At 31.6% G+C, this 20150-nt stretch overlaps 1 protein-coding gene across 3 annotated transcripts in view; it reads right to left on the bottom strand.

The window, feature by feature from the left end:
- The window catches only part of LOC124356712 (protein FAM13A), a 107779-nt gene that overhangs the window by 24419 nt on the left and 63210 nt on the right, over positions 1–20150 (bottom strand). For all 3 annotated transcript variants that reach the window (XM_046807885.1, XM_046807884.1, XM_046807886.1), the window contains exons 7-8: positions 17461–17553; positions 13394–13514 (exon numbers count right to left, since the gene is read on the bottom strand). In XM_046807885.1, coding sequence (XP_046663841.1) covers positions 13394–13514; positions 17461–17553 — 214 coding nt within the window. The remainder of the gene's footprint in view (positions 1–13393; positions 13515–17460; positions 17554–20150) is intronic.

Here is a 20150-nt window from a genome sequence, read left to right as displayed (position 1 = left end):
TATAACCGGCAAATAAAAACAGATGGCTCTTTTAAGATTCTCTACATGTATAACTTGATAGACGGAAAATGTGGATCTATATATTTGTGTGGCTGTAGTTATACTGATTGTGTTCAACTGCTTAGTTCTGTTGTAGTTATACTGAATATTGCTTAGTTATGTTGTGGTTTCTGACTGGTGTACAAGATAATCAACCGTATCACTCCTGCATACTGCTGAGTATTTAATTAATTGTTTAATGTCACTAATACCCAATTTATTCTGCTTATAGACTCTATTCACTATTTATTATTAATCATTACTAACATTAATCACTTAACCAATGTACATAAACCATTTAGTCTGCTTAATGCGCACATTCTTTCTCAGAAGGATTCAAGTAATCATTTGATAACACTAAACATTTTACAATTATGTGATTCAATAGAATTCTAGATTAAAATGTCAGCAAATAACTAATGTGACAGAGCTGCTCTCCAGATAAGATCACTTAGCACAGGTAAGAGTCCATGTGACACACTCTCAACTGAACAAGCTGAGTGATGAGACAGTTATTGAGAACTGGCATGTTTTGTACAGCGAAAAACCAAGGTCAAAGAATTCCTCGCACTGATGTAATACAATGAACAAATAATTACTGGAAGGAAAAGTTTTTAAAATGCACATAACATATTCTGTGTATACATAATAGGATATTGACCTTAGAATAAATTATTGTAATTTTCATTTTACAGGAAAGGATCTATATGTGACCTATACCAGTTTAAAAAATCTATATGTGGCCAAATTTAATGAATATCCTTAATCGAATGTTTTGTTGTTATGTTGGTATTCGAAATTGATTTAGGTTAGCTTGTGTTATCAATGTTTTCTTACTGATACTTGTAATATCCTAGAGAGACATGCCTTTAAGTTAATTGTTTTATAGTTGGTTATTACATTACCTTTTATTTCTGTTTGTAAGGTCAGTTTAGTTCCTATCTTTTATGAAAAATAACAATACAATAATGTAAGGTAACCAAATTCATTTATACAGGAATGTCGATATTTTTGTTATTATTATGTGCTTGCACTTTGGCAATGTTGATTGCATTCAAATTTTGTCTAAAGGCTAGTAAAGAATCTTAAATTTATGATGTCTGAACAACCAAACATGAGACCATGCTTCTCATAATTAAAAATAGTTCGATTAAGGATATTCATTAAATTTGGCCACATACAGATTTTTTAAACTGGACCTTTCCTTTAAAATGAAAATTACAATAATTTATTCTAAGGTCAATATCCTATTATGTATACACAGAATATGTTATGTGCATTTTAAAAACTTTGCCTTTCTGTAATTATTTGTTCATTGCATCATATCAGTGCGAGGAATTCTTCAGTGAGAAGATGAAGCTTTTATTGGCTACTATTACCTTAATCACTACATTTATAAAAAAACCAATACTTAAAACTTTTATTTTTGAACAAAGGTTTTAAGTATTGGTTTATTTTTTAAATGTAGTCATTAAGTTAATAGCTTGTATTGGTTTTTCCAGCTTTGTATTAATAAGACTTAACATACTTTTATTTATATAAACTGAGATATTTTATATTAAGTTATGTACCTATGTACATCTTGTCTTGGTGAATACACACTTAGGTTGTCTCTCTCATCAAAAAGCAATAAACATGTACAATTCGCTGGGTCATGACATGCGAACCATGAATTGCAAGAAACTCTCTGTAATAGTCCTTAAATAATTCTTGGAACTACTTGCAATACAAACATTTTTTCAAGTGCAATGCTATTGCCCAACATCACAACTCCATAAATTACATGGAGATGAAATAATGTCCAAGATACACATTATCACTGATGAATGTACATTATACATTAAGAATACATGAATGTATGTGAGTTGTATAACCATATCTGGATTCACACAGAATTTAAATTTCCATATTACTATATAGCTCTAGATAGCTTTTAACAAATATTTTGTTCATGAAAACCTCAACTTAGCGTAATATCTAAATCTATTCATACCAGCTTAAGGTTATTATAAATATTTGAAGTTGTAACAGGTTTCCTTACAAAAAAAGTTTATACACACTACAATTTATATTCAGCAGTACTAACAACAGTTGAAAACACATAACCAAAGTAGTAACAATTATCCTTAGAGTACCCTCAGGACTTGGCTTGGGGGGAATGGGTACGGAATAAATTATGAAAGCCTAAGTAAAAACATTAAACTGCTTTCTTTCAAACAAGTTAGATTGCTAAGAAGAGGTTCTATCACCATCATACACCACAAAGCATTGCATTGGTTATAAACTTTGATCAGTTTTTTTTTTTTTTATTATTCAAAACAAGAAACTTAACTTTCAGAATGGTCAGCTCTTTCTACCACCCTACTCTGATCTGATGTTTGCAAAACTGTTCAGAAGAGAGGTGTCATCGACATACGAATACAAATTTACAGGATAATACTAAATACATTGAATCCATTAAAACTTTAAGGTGGTCAATAAAACCCGAATCTCACCTTTTCAACAGATGGTACTGGTTTAATATGTAAAACACGATAAAGAGAAAATTTGAAACTGTTTGGGTAAACTTGTACATGAATTATTTAAAGCCAAAATCTTAATAGTTTTTAACGGTACCTCATGAACACTCTATAAGATGTGGGAATAATACAAATACATTAAAACTGTACAATTAATTTATTTGTATATAAAATAGTTTTTCTTATAATATTTGACTTTTGTACCATTTGAATAATCTATTTAAAATTTCGTTAAATTAGTGATTTTGATTTTTCTCAAAAAAATATACCAAAGAATAAGTACTCTTCAATTAAGGCTGCTATTGAATTAACGTTTTTGGATTTTAAACATTTTAACTAATTTCATACTTGTAGAATTGATATAAAAGTTTGTACATAGGGTGGACAACATAAAATAATTAAGCTTTCCTATAGTCAGCTGGTCACTGAGTGACCTTGAGTGACTGATTCACAAATTAGTCATGGAACATGGCCGTTAGTGCTACGACTATAGTCAACGTTTGCTTCCTTATTGAACACTGTGTTGGTTGTTTCTCATGTATGGTATTTGGAATGTAAATAAATTGATTATTCGATTATTACTAAAATGTGCCTTAACCACTTAACAGTTCTGTTCATTTTACCTAACCCAATCTAAGTCTATATTTTGGGGGAGGAGAGGGGGGATTAGCTTGAAAAATAGAACCTGATGTTATAAGTCATTTTCACAATTTTATTGAGACTATCGTTTCTGTTTCTTCTTTGGTCTTATATTTCACATAAAATATGTTTTAATAACTTCACTTTTTAATTTTGCTGTTTTATAAATATTCTTCCCAAATAAATAAAGTTTTTTTATGATGAAGTACATAAAATCTTCCCGACTTCACTGTCTCTAAAACAATTAATCCATTATTAGTTTCTGTAAATGTATAAATTATTTTACACTAAAAATTCCACACATAAAATAACAAATACAATACTGAAGTAATAGACAACTATAAATCTAACCTCACAACAAAAGAATCAACAGTTTGAAAACAACCTGATTCATATTAATCCTTTTAACCCCAGCTATTTTCCCATGGATTGCCAAAAAGCCCAGAGTGGTAATCAACAATAGTGCAGAATTGAGGAAAAATAATTTTGAAGTTTGAGTTTTTTATTTTTAATTGTTTAGAAATAAGTGTACTATACTTTTAGATGTGTAGTTAATGCAGTACTTTTACAGAAGATGTTTTTTATGTATATATATTTTTTAGTTTGAACATATACGAAGGGTAGAACAAAATTTGAAGCCCCTGAAAAATGAAACGATTTTGTTGTACACATAATATGTGTACATAATATTATTTCTTTTCACATACACAAAATTTGAAGAACTTCAACGTATTGATGCATAAGCACATCTTCACATATTTTCACAAATACATATCAGTAACAGTGTTCAGATACTTATATTTGTTCATGCTCTTTTAAATTTATAAAAATTTTAAAATAAAATAACACTGAAACTTGTTTCATTTTTCAAAAAAGTAAAAGATATAATATAATATTTACAATATTTATATTTTATATAAACAACTTTGTGTGACCAAACATTTGTGTTGCCCAAAACAAACATTATGGACACCAAAAATAGCATCTTCAGCACTAACAATATTGGTTATCAAAGTGTTTTCACTCACTGGTGACTTTTCTCTATGATGCTTACTCATTGTTTACTAACAGCATAATAAATCACACGATAAAAAGCACTTTAAATCACGCAAACTAATCAAGGTTATAACTGAGAGCATATGACAAATCCACCTGATGTTGTCTGATGGCTAACATTGAGAAATAAACTGCACTTAACGACGACGAAATACAATGCCAATTGGAAGGTTTATTGTTTTTGCATGTAGCCCATTTCTTCACCGAACGCTATATCGATCCTAATGACATTTGGTCATATTATAAGCCAGCTACATTAAATTCTCGAGATATATCAGACACTGAGGCTAAAAGGGTTAAATTACATATATACCAGAATTTCTTTAACTTAAAATTGATTTGATATGATTATTCTATTTGAAATGGCTGTCTACCACATTAAACATTTGATTTGTTCAGTTTGTTGTATTTTCACCTAACTACTTCAATTTTTATACTGATAAGCTCTATACACTTTTTATCATAAAATTTTAAGATTTTGATTTCTTAAAGTTTATAATTACATTGTGTTTATAAGGAATTTTTGCAATACTCTCTAATTTTATTGAGACTATCGTTTCTGTTTCTTCTTTGGTCTTATATGACACATTTATATATTTGAGTAATTTCATTGATGGTTCAAAATGTACATTATTTATACTTGTTAATTAAATAACAAAAAAGAGGAGAATGTGGGCTCTTGGGGCACTCCTAATTTGATTTGACTTAATATTTATTTTAACTCAACTACGTAATTTATTTTTTTTTTTTTAAATAGCTTATTACTTTTAATTGCCATTTATTTGAAAGACACTATTGAACTATAATGAATAATTTAAAAGAAAATTTTTTTAAATTTAACAAGAAATAATACTAATCAATGATATCAAGTTCTTTGACAAGTCTGTAATTAACCCTCCCATTTTTTCCAAATGTTGCTGTAACTGTCGGTTATCTCCTGAAATGTTTTTCTTTCCAGAATCTATTGTAAACTTCTTTTTAAAACATTTTTGAAATTAGAGGCAGTATTATACTGGTTGGTGGTCAGATCAGGTCTAAAGGTTTACACAATTAATCATATTCTGTGCATGTTTTGCATGGTATTTTCCACTGAAAACAAATCGAACAAGCAGTTGGGTAAAACCAACATCTCTGTTGCAAGATAGCACCAGCCTGGTAATTGTGAAACAAGGTTAAAAATAAACTAACAGTGCAGTGAGCTCAAGTGCTAATTTACTTTTCTAGAACAACAGCTAATCATGAATAAAAAGTTCTTATACTGTAGTGTTTAATTAGGGGTGTGTGAATTCCACTTCTCTTTGATTGAGTTGAGTTTCAACTATCAATAAATTAAAATGTTAATATTTCAGTAAACTTATAAAAAGAGTAATGAACTCAAAATTTTTTAATAGTACAGAAAACTTTAAACAATAAATTTAAGACAGTTTGATACAGTATAAACATGGAATAACATTGAGACACGTTTAAAACATTGTTCTTTAGAAACACAGATTAGTCACAAAATCCATTATAGCCTCTTTTAAGTATAAGGAAGTACATCATTGATTCCTTGGAAACACTGGCCCTTGGGATAGCTGCAAGGAACCTTAAAAAATCAGTATAGTAACTGTACATCCGAGAAGAGGTCCTATATGCTATAGCAAATAATTGCCCCGCCACTATGATCTGCACGGCTACGGCACCCAGCATAGATACCGGTATACCCTTTTTCAGTACACCCTTTCGTTATACAAAAAAAGCCATCCTACATCGGCCCAAAATTGTCAAACCATTTACCCGCTGAAATAAAAAACCTCTGAGGAAAGATGCTCAAGAGAAAGCTCGACGAATGGCTATCACAGAGACCTTTCTGCTCACTACAGGAGTATCTACACCATGAAGGTAACTAAAACGATTATGACTTGAAGTCACATAAATATTTTTGTGTATTATGACGTCAAAACTCTGGTTTTGAAACACATTAGATTTGACTTTCAACCAAGTCAATGAGCAAGTTTATATCGTTCCAATCAGATAAAAACATTATTTCATAGTATTTTCTAATCTTTAGATATGCAAGTTAATATTTTTTCAATCGGTTAAAAACGTTATTCAATAGTATTTTCTAATGATATACAAGTTAAAATTTTAAAATCCAAACCATTATAGGTGAACCTTATCAGACACAAATCAGTACATGAAGTATAAACATTATTGAGTGTACAAATGTGTTACAAGAACGTGTTATTTGTCTACCTGTAATGCACATGTCATGACTCTAGCTGACGTTGGACACAACTGAGGGAAACATAGCCAAGCCAAAACAGTACATAGTGCAGCTGTCATGAAGATTAAATAATTAGATACTTTGGGGTCAAAATAACACTAGGCACCAAGATAGGACTGAAGATATCACAAAACATCAACCGTGACATATTTGGATCACTGAACAAGATATGAGAGATATTAATACTACTCCCATTGATCCAGGTTTTGTTTCATATCAAAATAGCAATTATCTGACCTTCATTCCAAGGCAAAAACTGAGAAAATAAACAACATACTAAAGGCTAATAATAATTTACAGTATGTCAGTCAGTTAATTACTCTAAAACAACATAATATTTGAGAAAAAAAGTAATTGTGTACAAGCAATAAACCTTATGAGGCAATCATTCATTCATACACACTTGAGTTACCACTGACATGTTCAGACATGATAACAATTTTACCACATCTGAAATGTTAAAAGAATTCAAATAGAAATTGTTTTTCACAACAAATTTCACCCATTAAACCACTGCGGATCAATTTATTTAGCTGAACTTGTCCCAGTGAACACGAATTAATTTGCACATCGGCAGAAGAACAGTAATAATACGCTTTATTGTTTTTATAGTACTATTATTAACGCAATTTATGCCGTAAAATGTGCCGGCAGACTGCCCTCTATGGGGTGACAGGCTCAGCTAATAGATATTTATGGTGCAGCTCCCTAGCATTGGACCTCAGCACACATCAAAGTTACATGGTGTTACTGAATGTTATGATAAGTGAAACACCTAATTAAGACATTATAATTCCATTGTATTTAATAGTAATGATTGTGTAATATGTGAATGAACAGGTTAGGCATATATGTATATGTAATAAAGTTGTGTTTTTTAATAATTTTATTTATTTAACATTTTACAATGCATTCTACGTATACTCATTGTAAATAATTTGTTTTAATATGTACAATTCTTATGACAATCTCCAAGAGACGTATTCTGCAGAAAATAAAATACATGTACTGATATACTTTTTCTTATGTTTGGAATATATTTAGGACTTTTTGTATATTCTTAGTTTGAAGGAAACAGGATTTTTCCGGACATTTGACATCGTTCAGTGATGATAAGACGATTTCTTGTTTCACTGAACGATGGCTAATGTCCGGAAAATTCCTGTTTCCTTCACAATCCTTCCATTGTCAAAAATAACCTTCAAACAAAGAATTCTTAGTTTTCCTACAAAAATTAAATCAATATAAAGATATTGGAACAAAAGCTGAAGATTTTTGACGTGACAACGTCTTAAATTAGGTTGCGGCTCGGAGTCACTCATGAAAAAGTGTAACGCCCGGTAACGTTACGATGCCCGTCCAGTGGGTCCGCCGCACGGGATAAAGCAGATAACTGTGGGTCCGCCGCACGGGATAAAGCAGATAACTATGTTTATTCGTGAAAATGTGGAGTGCTTAGATTTGTCATTTACAACAACTACAACAATAAAGGTAAATAATTGTACACTGATATTTCATTATCGTAAACTATGATTGATTGATTAATTGTTAGATTGACACAAAAGTTGATAAACTGAGTTTATAGGTTATGTCATACTATTGACAAATGTTGATAGTATTAAGTAAATTATTAGTTTAAATCACTCTGCAATCAATCGTAATTCAGTCGATTGAGAAGAAACAGCGCGTATTGCTAGTCAAACATTTAAAATAACAAATTATAACCTCTAACCTGTCATAACAGTGCGACCAAACAAAGAACTAAACCGACCAATCACCACGCGCGGAGTTAGAATTTAACTGTGTTTAGCAAGAATTTCAAATTCCAATTTTAGTAAATTTTTTATTCAACTTTACCATTTACAATAACAAATTTTAATTAATTTCAAATTATGTACAATGTTTTAGTAAACAAAATATATTTCTATAGTTAAAATTTGTGCAATTATTATTTTCATTCAATTCCTTGTTCCTATTGTGCAATTTAATAATATTCATATCAATAAATATTCTACCGAGAAAAAGACGTTGTCACGTAAAATCTTCGCCCGTAAAACCGACTTTACAGGCAACCATAATTTTTTTATTATCATAACTTATTTTCATTTCTATTATAAATCTTTCAGGACAAAATGACAGAAGACGGTAGCTTGACAATTTTATCCTCCGTAATATTGCCTTTCATTTAAGTACACAAATGACTATATTTAAATGATAAACAGTATTTTTTATTATTGTTAGAAAATATTCTTGTTTTTTGAAAAAAGTCTGCCTGTTACAGAGCAGTTTTTAACACTGCCATTCAGAAGGTTAAGGATAAATGTAAGGAAATTCGACAATTTCTGTTGCTTATGTTCTAAACACATTTTCCTTGGAAATGACTTGTTTTGACATGATAATACTCTAGTCATATCTGGTTTTAAATACTCTTATCCATTCTCTTACTCAATGCCTTGTGAAAGTTTCCAATAGATAGCGTATCTAACTGGTTTATCAAATTCATCATTCAAATGTCTTATCTTTGTTTTTTTAAAGATACTAGGTTCCATAACATACCACTTCAGATAGATAAGTCTATTGTAACTATAAACAAAGATTAGTACTGATAAATGCTATTGCTCTCAGAATATTCTCTTTCATGTTTCTTATATTGTTATCTTTTAGCTAGAAATAGGTATAGGCCAGACTAGGCATTGATTAAGAGACATGATATGTATAGTTTTTATAATCACAGGTTAGATTTTAATTTTTCTTCCTCATATGTATTTGAAATTGTGAGTTAAAATTTGAGGGAATAAATTATTTATTAATAAATAAATTAGTTTACATGTTTTCTAAATTACCTAATAACCCTATGAAGGCTGCTACATTTTGGAATTTTTATAATTTTTTAATAGATTCAAATAAAGGAACAAGGGACATAAAATGTATAAATATGTATAGGATACATCTCAATAATTACCTCAAATCTATACAAAGCACATCATTTAATACTATACAATAAGAATTTTCTGCAGATAATTCAAGACATTTTTTGTATGTCCCTAGACTTTCTAGGGAAGGTAAATGTATTTCTTAACTTTCAGTACATTTCAGTGATATTTTCCTAACTTTGGTAAAAGAAGAAATCCAGTAAAAAAATATAAATTATAAACTTTCTCCACATAACACTTTCATAATTTTTCTCTCTACTATTAGTTTTAAGTTTATTGTAACTGCTTTATTATAAGATTTGTATTTTTATTAATATATGTTTTCTGTTTATATTCCATAACTGATAATGCCCTAACCGGTGAAAGTGATTTTATTTTATTCTATACAATTATGACAAACAATGCTTTAAAGTCGAGTTACAATTTTGCCCAAAATAAAGTTTTAAGTCAGTCCACAAAGGGTTAATAGGTTTACTTTAAGTCAGTCCACAAAGGGTTAATAGGTTTACACAATGATGAAAATTTTCACTACAATTTGATAAACTTGAACTTTAAAATTGAGAAAGTATTTTAAAAGATGGTTTTTTGTAATAAATGAGGGTTTCATTGGATCTCTGAAAACTAATTATCTTTTCTACTTACTTATTTATTTCTTACATCATTGGCCACTAAAACCTGAGTGGATTTTTGCCTCACTAACTATGTCTCTGCATTTTGTTTTATCATCTGCTACTTACAATTTAATTCCCATTCTAACCATGTCTTTATCAACTTGATCACTCCACCTAATTCTTGATCTGCTGTGTGGTCTTCCTTTTCATATATTGGAGGACTTGATTATCACGGTTTCTTATCTTCTCCACAAATAGCCTATCCATCTTAATCTGATGCTTTCATGCCATAATGTCTGGGTACTTATAGATGCCTCTCAACGCTCTGTTTTTCCTGATTCTCCATCGGCTTCATCTTTACTAAGCCACAAATTTGGTTTTGGCTTGAGGTTGGCTATGGTTGTCACAAAATTTAACATTCTGTATATCCAACAGTGAACAAGGCAAACTGCCGAGTTTTTAAATTTATAAATCAATTATTTTGGCATAGTGTAGATGTTGTAGCCATCACCCCTGTTTGGGGTAATTTTAAATTTCCCTAAGTGGTTTAAAACATCTTGTAGTTTGAGGTTGTAATGTTCACGCGAGAAGAGCCCAACCAATGCTAATGATTGCTGAACTAATAAAGAATCAGCAATAGAAACAATGAGCCAAAGAAAGCACTTCTTCACAAATCGGGTCGTGATTATGAAAGAGAAAAAACCACAAATTAAATTGGTTTTCGTAATGAATTTGATTCTATTTTCTTTGCCTTATTGATTAAAGACTATTTTCAGTAAGTAGATCCAATCCTAAGAGAAAGGTGATTTAGTGATTACCTTTAAAATTGCTACATCAAATATCCGTAAGATGACAGGTAGTTACACTAGGGCAACCAAGTTTTTCTGATGTTGGGTGAACAAAACGTAACACAGGAACGTTTGCTTATGATGAAATACACTAAACAATATAAATGATAGGAAATCCATATAAGAAAAATACTGATTTTAAAGTGCAAAATTTAGGTGAATTTCTAGAATAATTTTCTATGCGCTATCACTACATTTATAAATAAGGATGATTGCTTGTCTCCTTTGATGTTTAATTCAGTTTAGGATGCAGAAATGCATTGTAGACCTTAACCCTTTGAGTGCCAAGTATTTATAGAGTGGCTGTACTGAAAAGTGCCAGGTATTTTTCTAGTGAGTGCACCTAAAAGTGCCAGCCCTTTTGAAGGGATTTTGCAAGGTTTCAGTAAAAAATTCACAGTTTGATTATTTAATAAGCTATCAACATAATTTTTTTCTCTCTCTCTGAAAGCTCTGCCTAATTAACATAAAATAACAAAGTTACCTAAAAATTAAATTTAGGAATATCAAAAATGGACTTACGTACAAGAAATTCTAGAATCTATTTAAATTTAATTTTTTAACCTAATTATCATTACAAAAAAATCATGTCCTTTTCTTTGTCCATATCACTGGTTAAGTTGTTCAATTGTCTATAAACCTTAAAAAATTTATCATTATCTACAATTATGAGTGAGTTAATACAACTTTTAGGAAACTAATTTCATATTGTTTCCGGTAGCCATGTCAACCAAAAATGTTCATATGTGAGTTCTAGATTGATTTTCGTTCAAGTCAATTGATCGTATGTGTACTATAATAGTATGTTTTGAAAAGAACAGTTCTTCACAAACAATTTAATATATTAGTTTAAAAATATAAAGTTTCCGATTTTTAGTAACTTTTTTCCCGAACGTCCGGTAGAATATTGGACATTGGCACTTTTCAGATAACTTTTGACGTCCAGTAGGATTGGACATTGGCACTTTTCAGATAACTTTTGACGTCCAGTAGGATTGGACATTGGCACTTTTCAAACATCTTTTGACGTCCAGTAAAATGGGACGTTGGCATTTAACCCTAGAACTGTTAATCGACATAATTATGTCGGTTAATGACGCTTTTGTGGTGTTAACCGTCAAAATTTTGTCGATCAAACATTCCCTCCTATAATTACTTTTTATAATATACTCCGGTAACGTATCGATATAATTCATGCACCATTGGATTCGGGAAGAAAAATGCTAAGGAACAGATGAGTTTTATTCCTCTTTGTATTATGGTTATGACGTAGCAAGCTTGTTATTTTGAACGTAAAAGAAAACGCGACGCCGTTTGTTGTGACCGCCATATTGCCGCTGCCGTTCTGTATTACTTTCGTGCCGAGCTGTGGATATTTGTAAGTTTAAATAGTTTTACGCGTGTTTTAGTGTCGTATTTAATGTGTAGTGTGTTGTTTGATGTCGTAGTAGTGTAAAAATATATATTTTAGAATAAATCAATTTCTATTTACTGAAATATGTTTGAGAAATTACCGGCTTTGTGTAGGCTATGGCAAAATGACTTGACACATAGTTTGTTATTGTTTTCACTTACTAAACGTTATTTATAGCACTCTTTTAGCTCTGAATTAACTATTTATTTTTGGTAAATAGATAGTTTTTCACAATAAAATATATATTTCCTGTAATTTCTTTGGTTATATATAATAACTGTTTGGGTTATTCTCTATTTTTTTAATATCTTTAGTTATATTTATAGTTTTCTAACTACATAATATTTCATATTACTTATAAACCATAAATTTATAAATTTTGATATAGTACAAGCTTTAGAAACTATTTTATATTTTGCTGAATGAAAATTTTTCGCAAAATTTTTGAATAATGGCAAAATTTAACTTTTTTTACTTTTCAAAAAATAATTTATGGTAATTATTTCATTACTACTGTATATTCTATTTTATTCTAAGTAATAAAATATGCAAAATAACATGTATTCATAGATAAATGTATTTGAAAAACTTGTTTTACCAAAGTTTTACGTGTACACCCGATTTTCAGAATTTATACGCATCGCTGCTTTTTGTTCTATAGCTTTATGATGCTTTCATAAATGTGTATAATGTTTACGTTTTTCTGAAACTAGATAAAATTTGACACAGAATGGCTATCTCACTTATAAATATTTCTCACTATAACTTCATTTGCTAGGTATGGTCCCCCCTAAATTTAAGAAATATTTTTCGTAAATTTTATATTTGATTAAAAAAAGTGTTTATTAGAAAATTTTTGATGGTTAATTTTACAATATAGTGCAATTCTACGTTTAATTCTGAACACAAAAATATATACTCTTATTTATATTGCTTTTATTTTATATTTTTAATAATTTTTTAAAAAAAAAACCTTGCGCGAAGCTCCAAAACAGCCCGCCACTACAGGATGAAATGACCGCCAGTTCTAGGGTTAATATATTAAATTGAAACATATCTGAGACTTGCCTGATGCTGTTCTGGCTGGCTGTGTGACCGGCTGAAGTCCTCGTGACTGCTCACTCTCCGAATACTCTCTGACTGACTGTTCTTCTTCTCCTCCACACTTGGCCGCTCTTCCGAGTTTGATCTGAAAAATATATAAGAATTTTAAAACCATTTATCAGAATGAATGTTTTAATTACTTATTCAGTTTGCTCAGGTTTTATGTGGAAAGTCAAGAGTTCCAAATTACTAACGGTTTAGAGCAAAACTAATTAGTAAAAATATTATTTTATTATTAATAAAATTGTTACCTTGAAAATGTACTTAACCTCATTAAAACTCTGCAATGTAAATATTATATTACATTTCAAGAATAAATCATCCTGAGAAATAGTATTTAAAATCACATGATAATAATTAAAATAACATGACTTAACTGTATGGGAAAAATATGTTTTAATACATTTATGGAAAAAAGAGAAACAACATCATTTACCATATACATTTTATAATTAGCTACATGTCAGATATAATGTAGATTTAAGAAAAGTATTAGTTTTAAAGAAATCAGCACTACAGAGTAAAACATAAATAAAACAGAACAAACTTGTATTTAGTATTATTCCATGTTCCATTGTATTTCATTATTGCAAAAATAAACAAAATTAATGCATTAAAACATACTGGATTATAATTTGCATTAGTTACAATGTGAACAACTCTATATTAAGCTAAGGTAGCTAGTCACTTCATATAAGACAGTGTTTGTGTTTATTTTTAAATAAGAAAATAGTTTAAAAACTATTTGTAGACAGATTTTGTACTACAGACAGTTTCTTCTTCTGACAACTGATATTAATCTAAAATGAAATACATCAAGTGTAAACTAAAGAGTAAATACATTTTGAATTGTCTGCATTGTGTTTGGTATATAGTGTTATCAGTTCTGAAATCGTCTTGATTGCCTATAGTTTGTCCGCTATCTCAAGAGCCACAGAGGATTACAAGGCGGCTCTTGCACACATACACTGTCACACGTGCAACCTGGCCTACCTGCTGTCACCGTGCACATAGTATGCCTTACTTTATTTTTTTATCATTTTTTCAATTTTTTTATCAATTGTTGAAATCTGCTTTTTATTTCATGAAAATAAAGTCCACACACGAAATAACCATGACATTCCAGACATATCTTAGAAATTCTAAGTTAAGTCAGGAATATTGTAGGCATTTCATGCTTGAACTCTATTTTCATTAAAATAAAACGCACAATTAAAATATTACAACAATATTACACTTTACTAAATGTTAATAAAAACAATACTTTTCCAAATTGTTTATTTTTTGGACAAGGCATGTTTTTTTAATAGTGAAGATGTTAGACATGTTATGTGCCATCACAAGCCACTCCTTTATTGTTTTCGCCTGGTTAACATTTTGATGGCTTATCATTTTGATTACTACAAACATTCTTTTTCAATGGAATTGGTTCTTACAAGAATCACAATATCAATTAAAGTATTAAGTAAAAACAGAATATCAAAATATCATTGAACTCGCACTCACACACCAAAATCCTAGCATAACAATTTCATCAATTTTTAGCTGAATTATATTATATTATATTATATTAGTATTATATTTTTTGAGGATAATGAATCTAAAATAATAGGCTAAAGAATGTTCTCAACTGAATTAGTTTCTCACCATCAGTCAGATATTTACAATATAATTTTAAAAAGCGTAATAAATGAAAGATTTTAAGTACACTGCAAGATCCACTTCTTCAATGTAGAAAAAAATGTTTTAAACCCTAAATTATAAGCAAATTACTGAGGTCTGAGAAAGTGTGTGATATCTCCTTAAGAGTGCTGAAACTAACCTTTTGTGAATGACAATCTCAAATAAAAGAATTAAGAAAAATAAGATGTGTTATTGAACTAGATGGTTTAGATTTATGAAAGTGATTAAAAAATCAGGACAGGAAAAATCTAAGAAAATATGCTGAATACCAGTGCCTGTTCCACTACACGAGGTAACAGAGGAAAACAAACGTAACATACTTGCGATCCAGGTTGGCAGCATCACTGTTGTTGCGCTTCTTGTGTTTTCCTCTGTTTTCAGATCAGTCGGCTTACCCCCCACAAACCCCACTTCACAAGAAAAGAGAGAAAACAAACCTGACAAACTTGCAATCAAGGCTGGCAAACATCACTGTTGTCGTGCTTCTTGTGTTTTCCTCTGTTTTCGGATCAGTCGGCTTACCCCCCACAAACCCCACTTCACAAGAAAAGAGAGGAAAACAAACCTGACAAACTTGCAATCAAGGCTGGCAAACATCACTGTTGTCGTGCTTCTTGTGTTTTCCTCTGTTTTCGGATCAGTCAGCTTACCCTCCACAAACCCCACTTCACAAGAAAAGAGAGGAAAACAAACCTGACAAACTTGCAATCAAGGCTGGCAAACATCACTGTTGTCGTGCTTCTTGTGTTTTCCTCTGTTTTCGGATCAGTCAGCTTACCCTCCACAAACCCCACTTCACAAGAAAAGAGAGGAAAACAAACCTGACAAACTTGCAATCAAGGCTGGCAAACATCACTGTTGTCGTGCTTCTTGTGTTTTCCTCTGTTTTCGGATCAGTCGGCTTACCCTCCACAAACCCCACTTCACAAGAAAAGAGAGGAAAACAAACCTGACAAACTTGCAATCAAGGCTGGTAACATCACTGTTGTCGTGCTCTTGTGTTTCCTCTGTTTTCGGATCAGTCGGCTTACCCTCCACAAACCCCACTTCACAAGAAAAGAGAGGAAAACAAACCTGACAAACTTGCAATCAAGGCTGGTAACATCACTGTTGTCGTGCTTCTTGTGTTTTCCACTGTTTTCGGATCAGTCGCTTACCCTCCATAAACCCCACTTCACAAGAAAAGAGAAAAAACAAACCTGACAAACTTGCAATCAAGGTTGGCAACATCACTGTTGTCGTGCTCTTTGTGTTTTCCTCTGTTTCCGATCAGTCGGCTTACCCTCCATAAACCCCACTTCACAAGAAAAGAGAGGAAAACAAACCTGACAAACTTGCAATCAAGGCTGGTAACATCACTGTTGTCGTGCTTCTTTGTGTTTTCCTCTGTTTTCGGATCAGTCGGCTTACCCTCCATAAACCCCACTTCACAAGAAAAGAGAGGAAAACAAACCTGACAAACTTGTAATCAAGGCTGGTAACATCACTGTTGTCGTGCTTCTTGTGTTTTCCTCTGCTTTCCGGATCAGTCGGCTTACCCTCCACAAACCCCACTTCACAAGAAAAGAAATGAAAACAAACCTGACAAACTTGTAATCAAGGCTGGTAACATCACTGTTGTCGTGCTTCTTGTGTTTTCCTCTGCTTTCGGATCAGTCGGCTTACCCTCCATAAACCCCACTTCACAAGAAAAGAGAATGAAAACAAACCTGACAAACTTGTAATCAAGGCTGGTAACATCACTGTTGTCGTGCTTCTTGTGTTTTCCTCTGTTTTCGGATCATTAGGCTTACCCTCCATAAACCCCACTTCACAAGAAAAGAGATGAAAACAAACCTGACAAACTTGTAATCAAGGCTGGTAACATCACTGTGTCGTGCTTCTTTGTGTTTTCCACTGTTTTTCCGGATCAGTCGGCTTACCCTCCACAAACCCCACTTCACAAGAAAAGAGAGGAAAACAAACCTGACAAACTTGCAATCAAGGCTGGCAAACATCACTGTTGTCGTGCTTCTTGTGTTTTCCTCTGTTTTCGGATCAGTCAGCTTACCCTCCACAAACCCCACTTCACAAGAAAAGAGAGAAAACAAACCTGACAAACTTGCAATCAAGGCTGGCAAACATCACTGTTGTCGTGCTTCTTGTGTTTTCCTCTGTTTTCGGATCAGTCAGCTTACCCTCCACAAACCCCACTTTACAAGAAAAGAGAGGAAAACAAACCTGACAAACTTGCAATCAAGGCTGGCAAACATCACTGTTGTCGTGCTTCTTGTGTTTTCCTCTGTTTTTGGATCAGTTGGCTTACCCTCCACAAACCCCACTTCACAAGAAAAGAGAGAAAAACAAACCTGACAAACTTGCGGTCCAGGCTGGCAGCGTCACTGTTGTGGCGCTCCTTGCGTTTCCGCTGCTTCGGATCGGTCGGCTTGCCCTCCACAACTCTGCAACACACAGTATCCACTGCTGCAATCTACCCAGCCTGTTCGTCACATCAAGCCAAGGCTAGAGAATAGATGTGGATATCACCTCACAATTCGGCCAGCGTCGGGCAATATTACAACCCATCTGAAAGAGGCTAACATTTTCTTTTGTGTTAGTATAATAATGATTTGTAGTGCTCAATTTGAGGCAGAATGCACTGGAACGGTGTTCCAGTACCTCTATCTGAAAAAAAGCACTTTTGGTTTGTGTGGGGAAAACTTTTCCCTGCACCTCAGAAAGTAATTCTAAATCACTGTTTTAAGACCTCATACATTTTTACACACAATTTTCTAGAACCTTCTTTTAAAATGGAAGGTATTCCACACAGCCAAGATCTCCAGAAGGTTACATTTCCACCACCTCTAGTTCTAGACATTGAGAACTGAGTATGTGAATGTAATTATGTGAACAGTGCACCAGACCACCTCTGAGAACCTGAAAACAGATTAGAGACAATAATCTGATTTAAAACAAACATGAACACTACCGTAAACGAATAAACAATAATGGGTGATGTGTCTGCAGTTCAAAAGTGTATCAGCCAATCATCTCAGCTGCTGTCTGTTGTTTACGTATTTAGCGTTTGTTTCTACCTGAAAGTTAGTTTTTAATTTAATGAAATTTGTATTTATTTATAATGTCCAATTTATTTTTATAGGTGAACGTTTCATCTAAAATCAGATAATAAATGTTCACATTGTTGCAGTAAATAACTAGATCATCTTCAACTTGATACTTGGCTAATCAAGAAAATTCCCAGAAATAATTCATATTGATTCAAGAAGGACCACTATCTTGTGTCACCTTGCCTGTATTCTGCTGATGATCTCACAATGCTTTGTAGAAATAGGAAAGCAACATGTGGTCTGGTCCAGAAGTTGAATGGGTTCTGTCAGTGATCAAAGTATTTAAAAGTGGGAAAATAAAGGGTGCTATGATTTTACAAGAATATATAGGAGTTAAATAAGTAGTGTGTTATATAACCAGGATTGACCAGTGCTTGTTTTACGTTTTTGGGAAACTAATTCAAACATGTGTGTCCTTACCAAACTGAGACAATCAATGGATATAAGAGTTAGAGTAATAGATCTTCAATTGTCTAGCCCATGCAAGGCTTACATTTGTAATAGTTTGCATAGTACAAAACCCATAGGCATTACTGGTCCATGAAATCAATTAATCTGCTATTGTCTTAAGGCATTGGTGACAGTGTTTAGTTGGGTCTGAAGGGAACCCTTATATAATGTGAATAGTAAATACATTCTAAGGAGGTTGTCAACAAAATTATCTTTATTAAGAGTCCGAAAAAGTTAATGAATCTGAGTTGATAAAGACAAACACATATAGTTAAGAAAGTGGAGTCTGGAAAATTCTACTGAGATGTATTGGTTACATTGCTGTGTCTTAATTAAAAGAAAATTATTTATTTAATTTTTAAAATTTTTGCTATGGGAACCTTTAAAAAAATAAATAGTGCTTTTGCAATCGTTCTGGGGTATGTATAAAAAGATTTAAAGCAGACTATTTGATTGTTTTTTTGCATTATGAGTGGTACCTTAATTCAGGGATTATAATTTAAATTTAAATAACTTTTTTTAACAGACTTTAAATTCGTTTTGCGGTTAAATGTTTATCCTGCTATAGTTCCAGCTGTAAATTAATACACTAAAATCACGACACATAACCTACATTAAACAATATATATATAAGAAAACTATATTTTATATATATATATATATATATATATATATATATATATATATATATATATATATATAGATTTCTCATGTAGGGATACTATAAAAACAACACACCATATCAACTAAGTCATACTGAACGGATAGTATTATCTCAGCAGTAAAAAGATTAACTCATTAACATGAATCATGCTGATTAGTCAGTTGTACTGAAACGACCTAGAGTTCTGGCTCATAAAAATAATGTTAAACCTTGCTAACTCATGTTTGGTCACACTTTGCAAGATGTCTCATTATAAAGACTTGCTTGAACACTTTTAAATGCAAAGCTGGCTAAATATACATCCTGTAGATATCAAATACGTTTTCTAAATTTGCGCGTAGTTATGAATAAATAGTATGTAGTTGAGTGGTTAGAGTCTTAGATTATCACCTTAGGAACCCAGATTTAAATCCTAGTTAATGCATGGCATTTTCTTACGCTAACAAACAATCATCTGAACCCAACTTGAAGTATTGTAATAAACATTTGCAAGCTTCAGATCATTCACACAACAATCTTTAATACTCCTTTTTAAGAATAAAATATGAACAAATAGTGTTACTTTTTACAAAATGGTGGATCATAATAATTTTAAATATGTACTAACACTTCTTGGGATGGCAGAAATCAATTACTTTTCTAATAAATAATAAATAAATAAAAATTGAAAACATTTCTGAAAAATTACTAACTGTCTTTACTTTTCTTCAATGAATTCTGAAAGATTATTATTAAACAAAATTTTCTCTATAAGTATAGATTTGGGATACGCTGAAAAGAATAGCACAAAAATACTAAAAATTGCATGTATAAAAAC

The sequence above is a fragment of the Homalodisca vitripennis genome, chromosome 3, assembly GCF_021130785.1.
Source record: "Homalodisca vitripennis isolate AUS2020 chromosome 3, UT_GWSS_2.1, whole genome shotgun sequence".
NCBI lineage: Eukaryota > Metazoa > Arthropoda > Insecta > Hemiptera > Cicadellidae > Homalodisca > Homalodisca vitripennis.
Note: the sequence above shows the minus strand (reverse complement) of the source record. Positions and strands in the feature narration are given on the sequence as shown.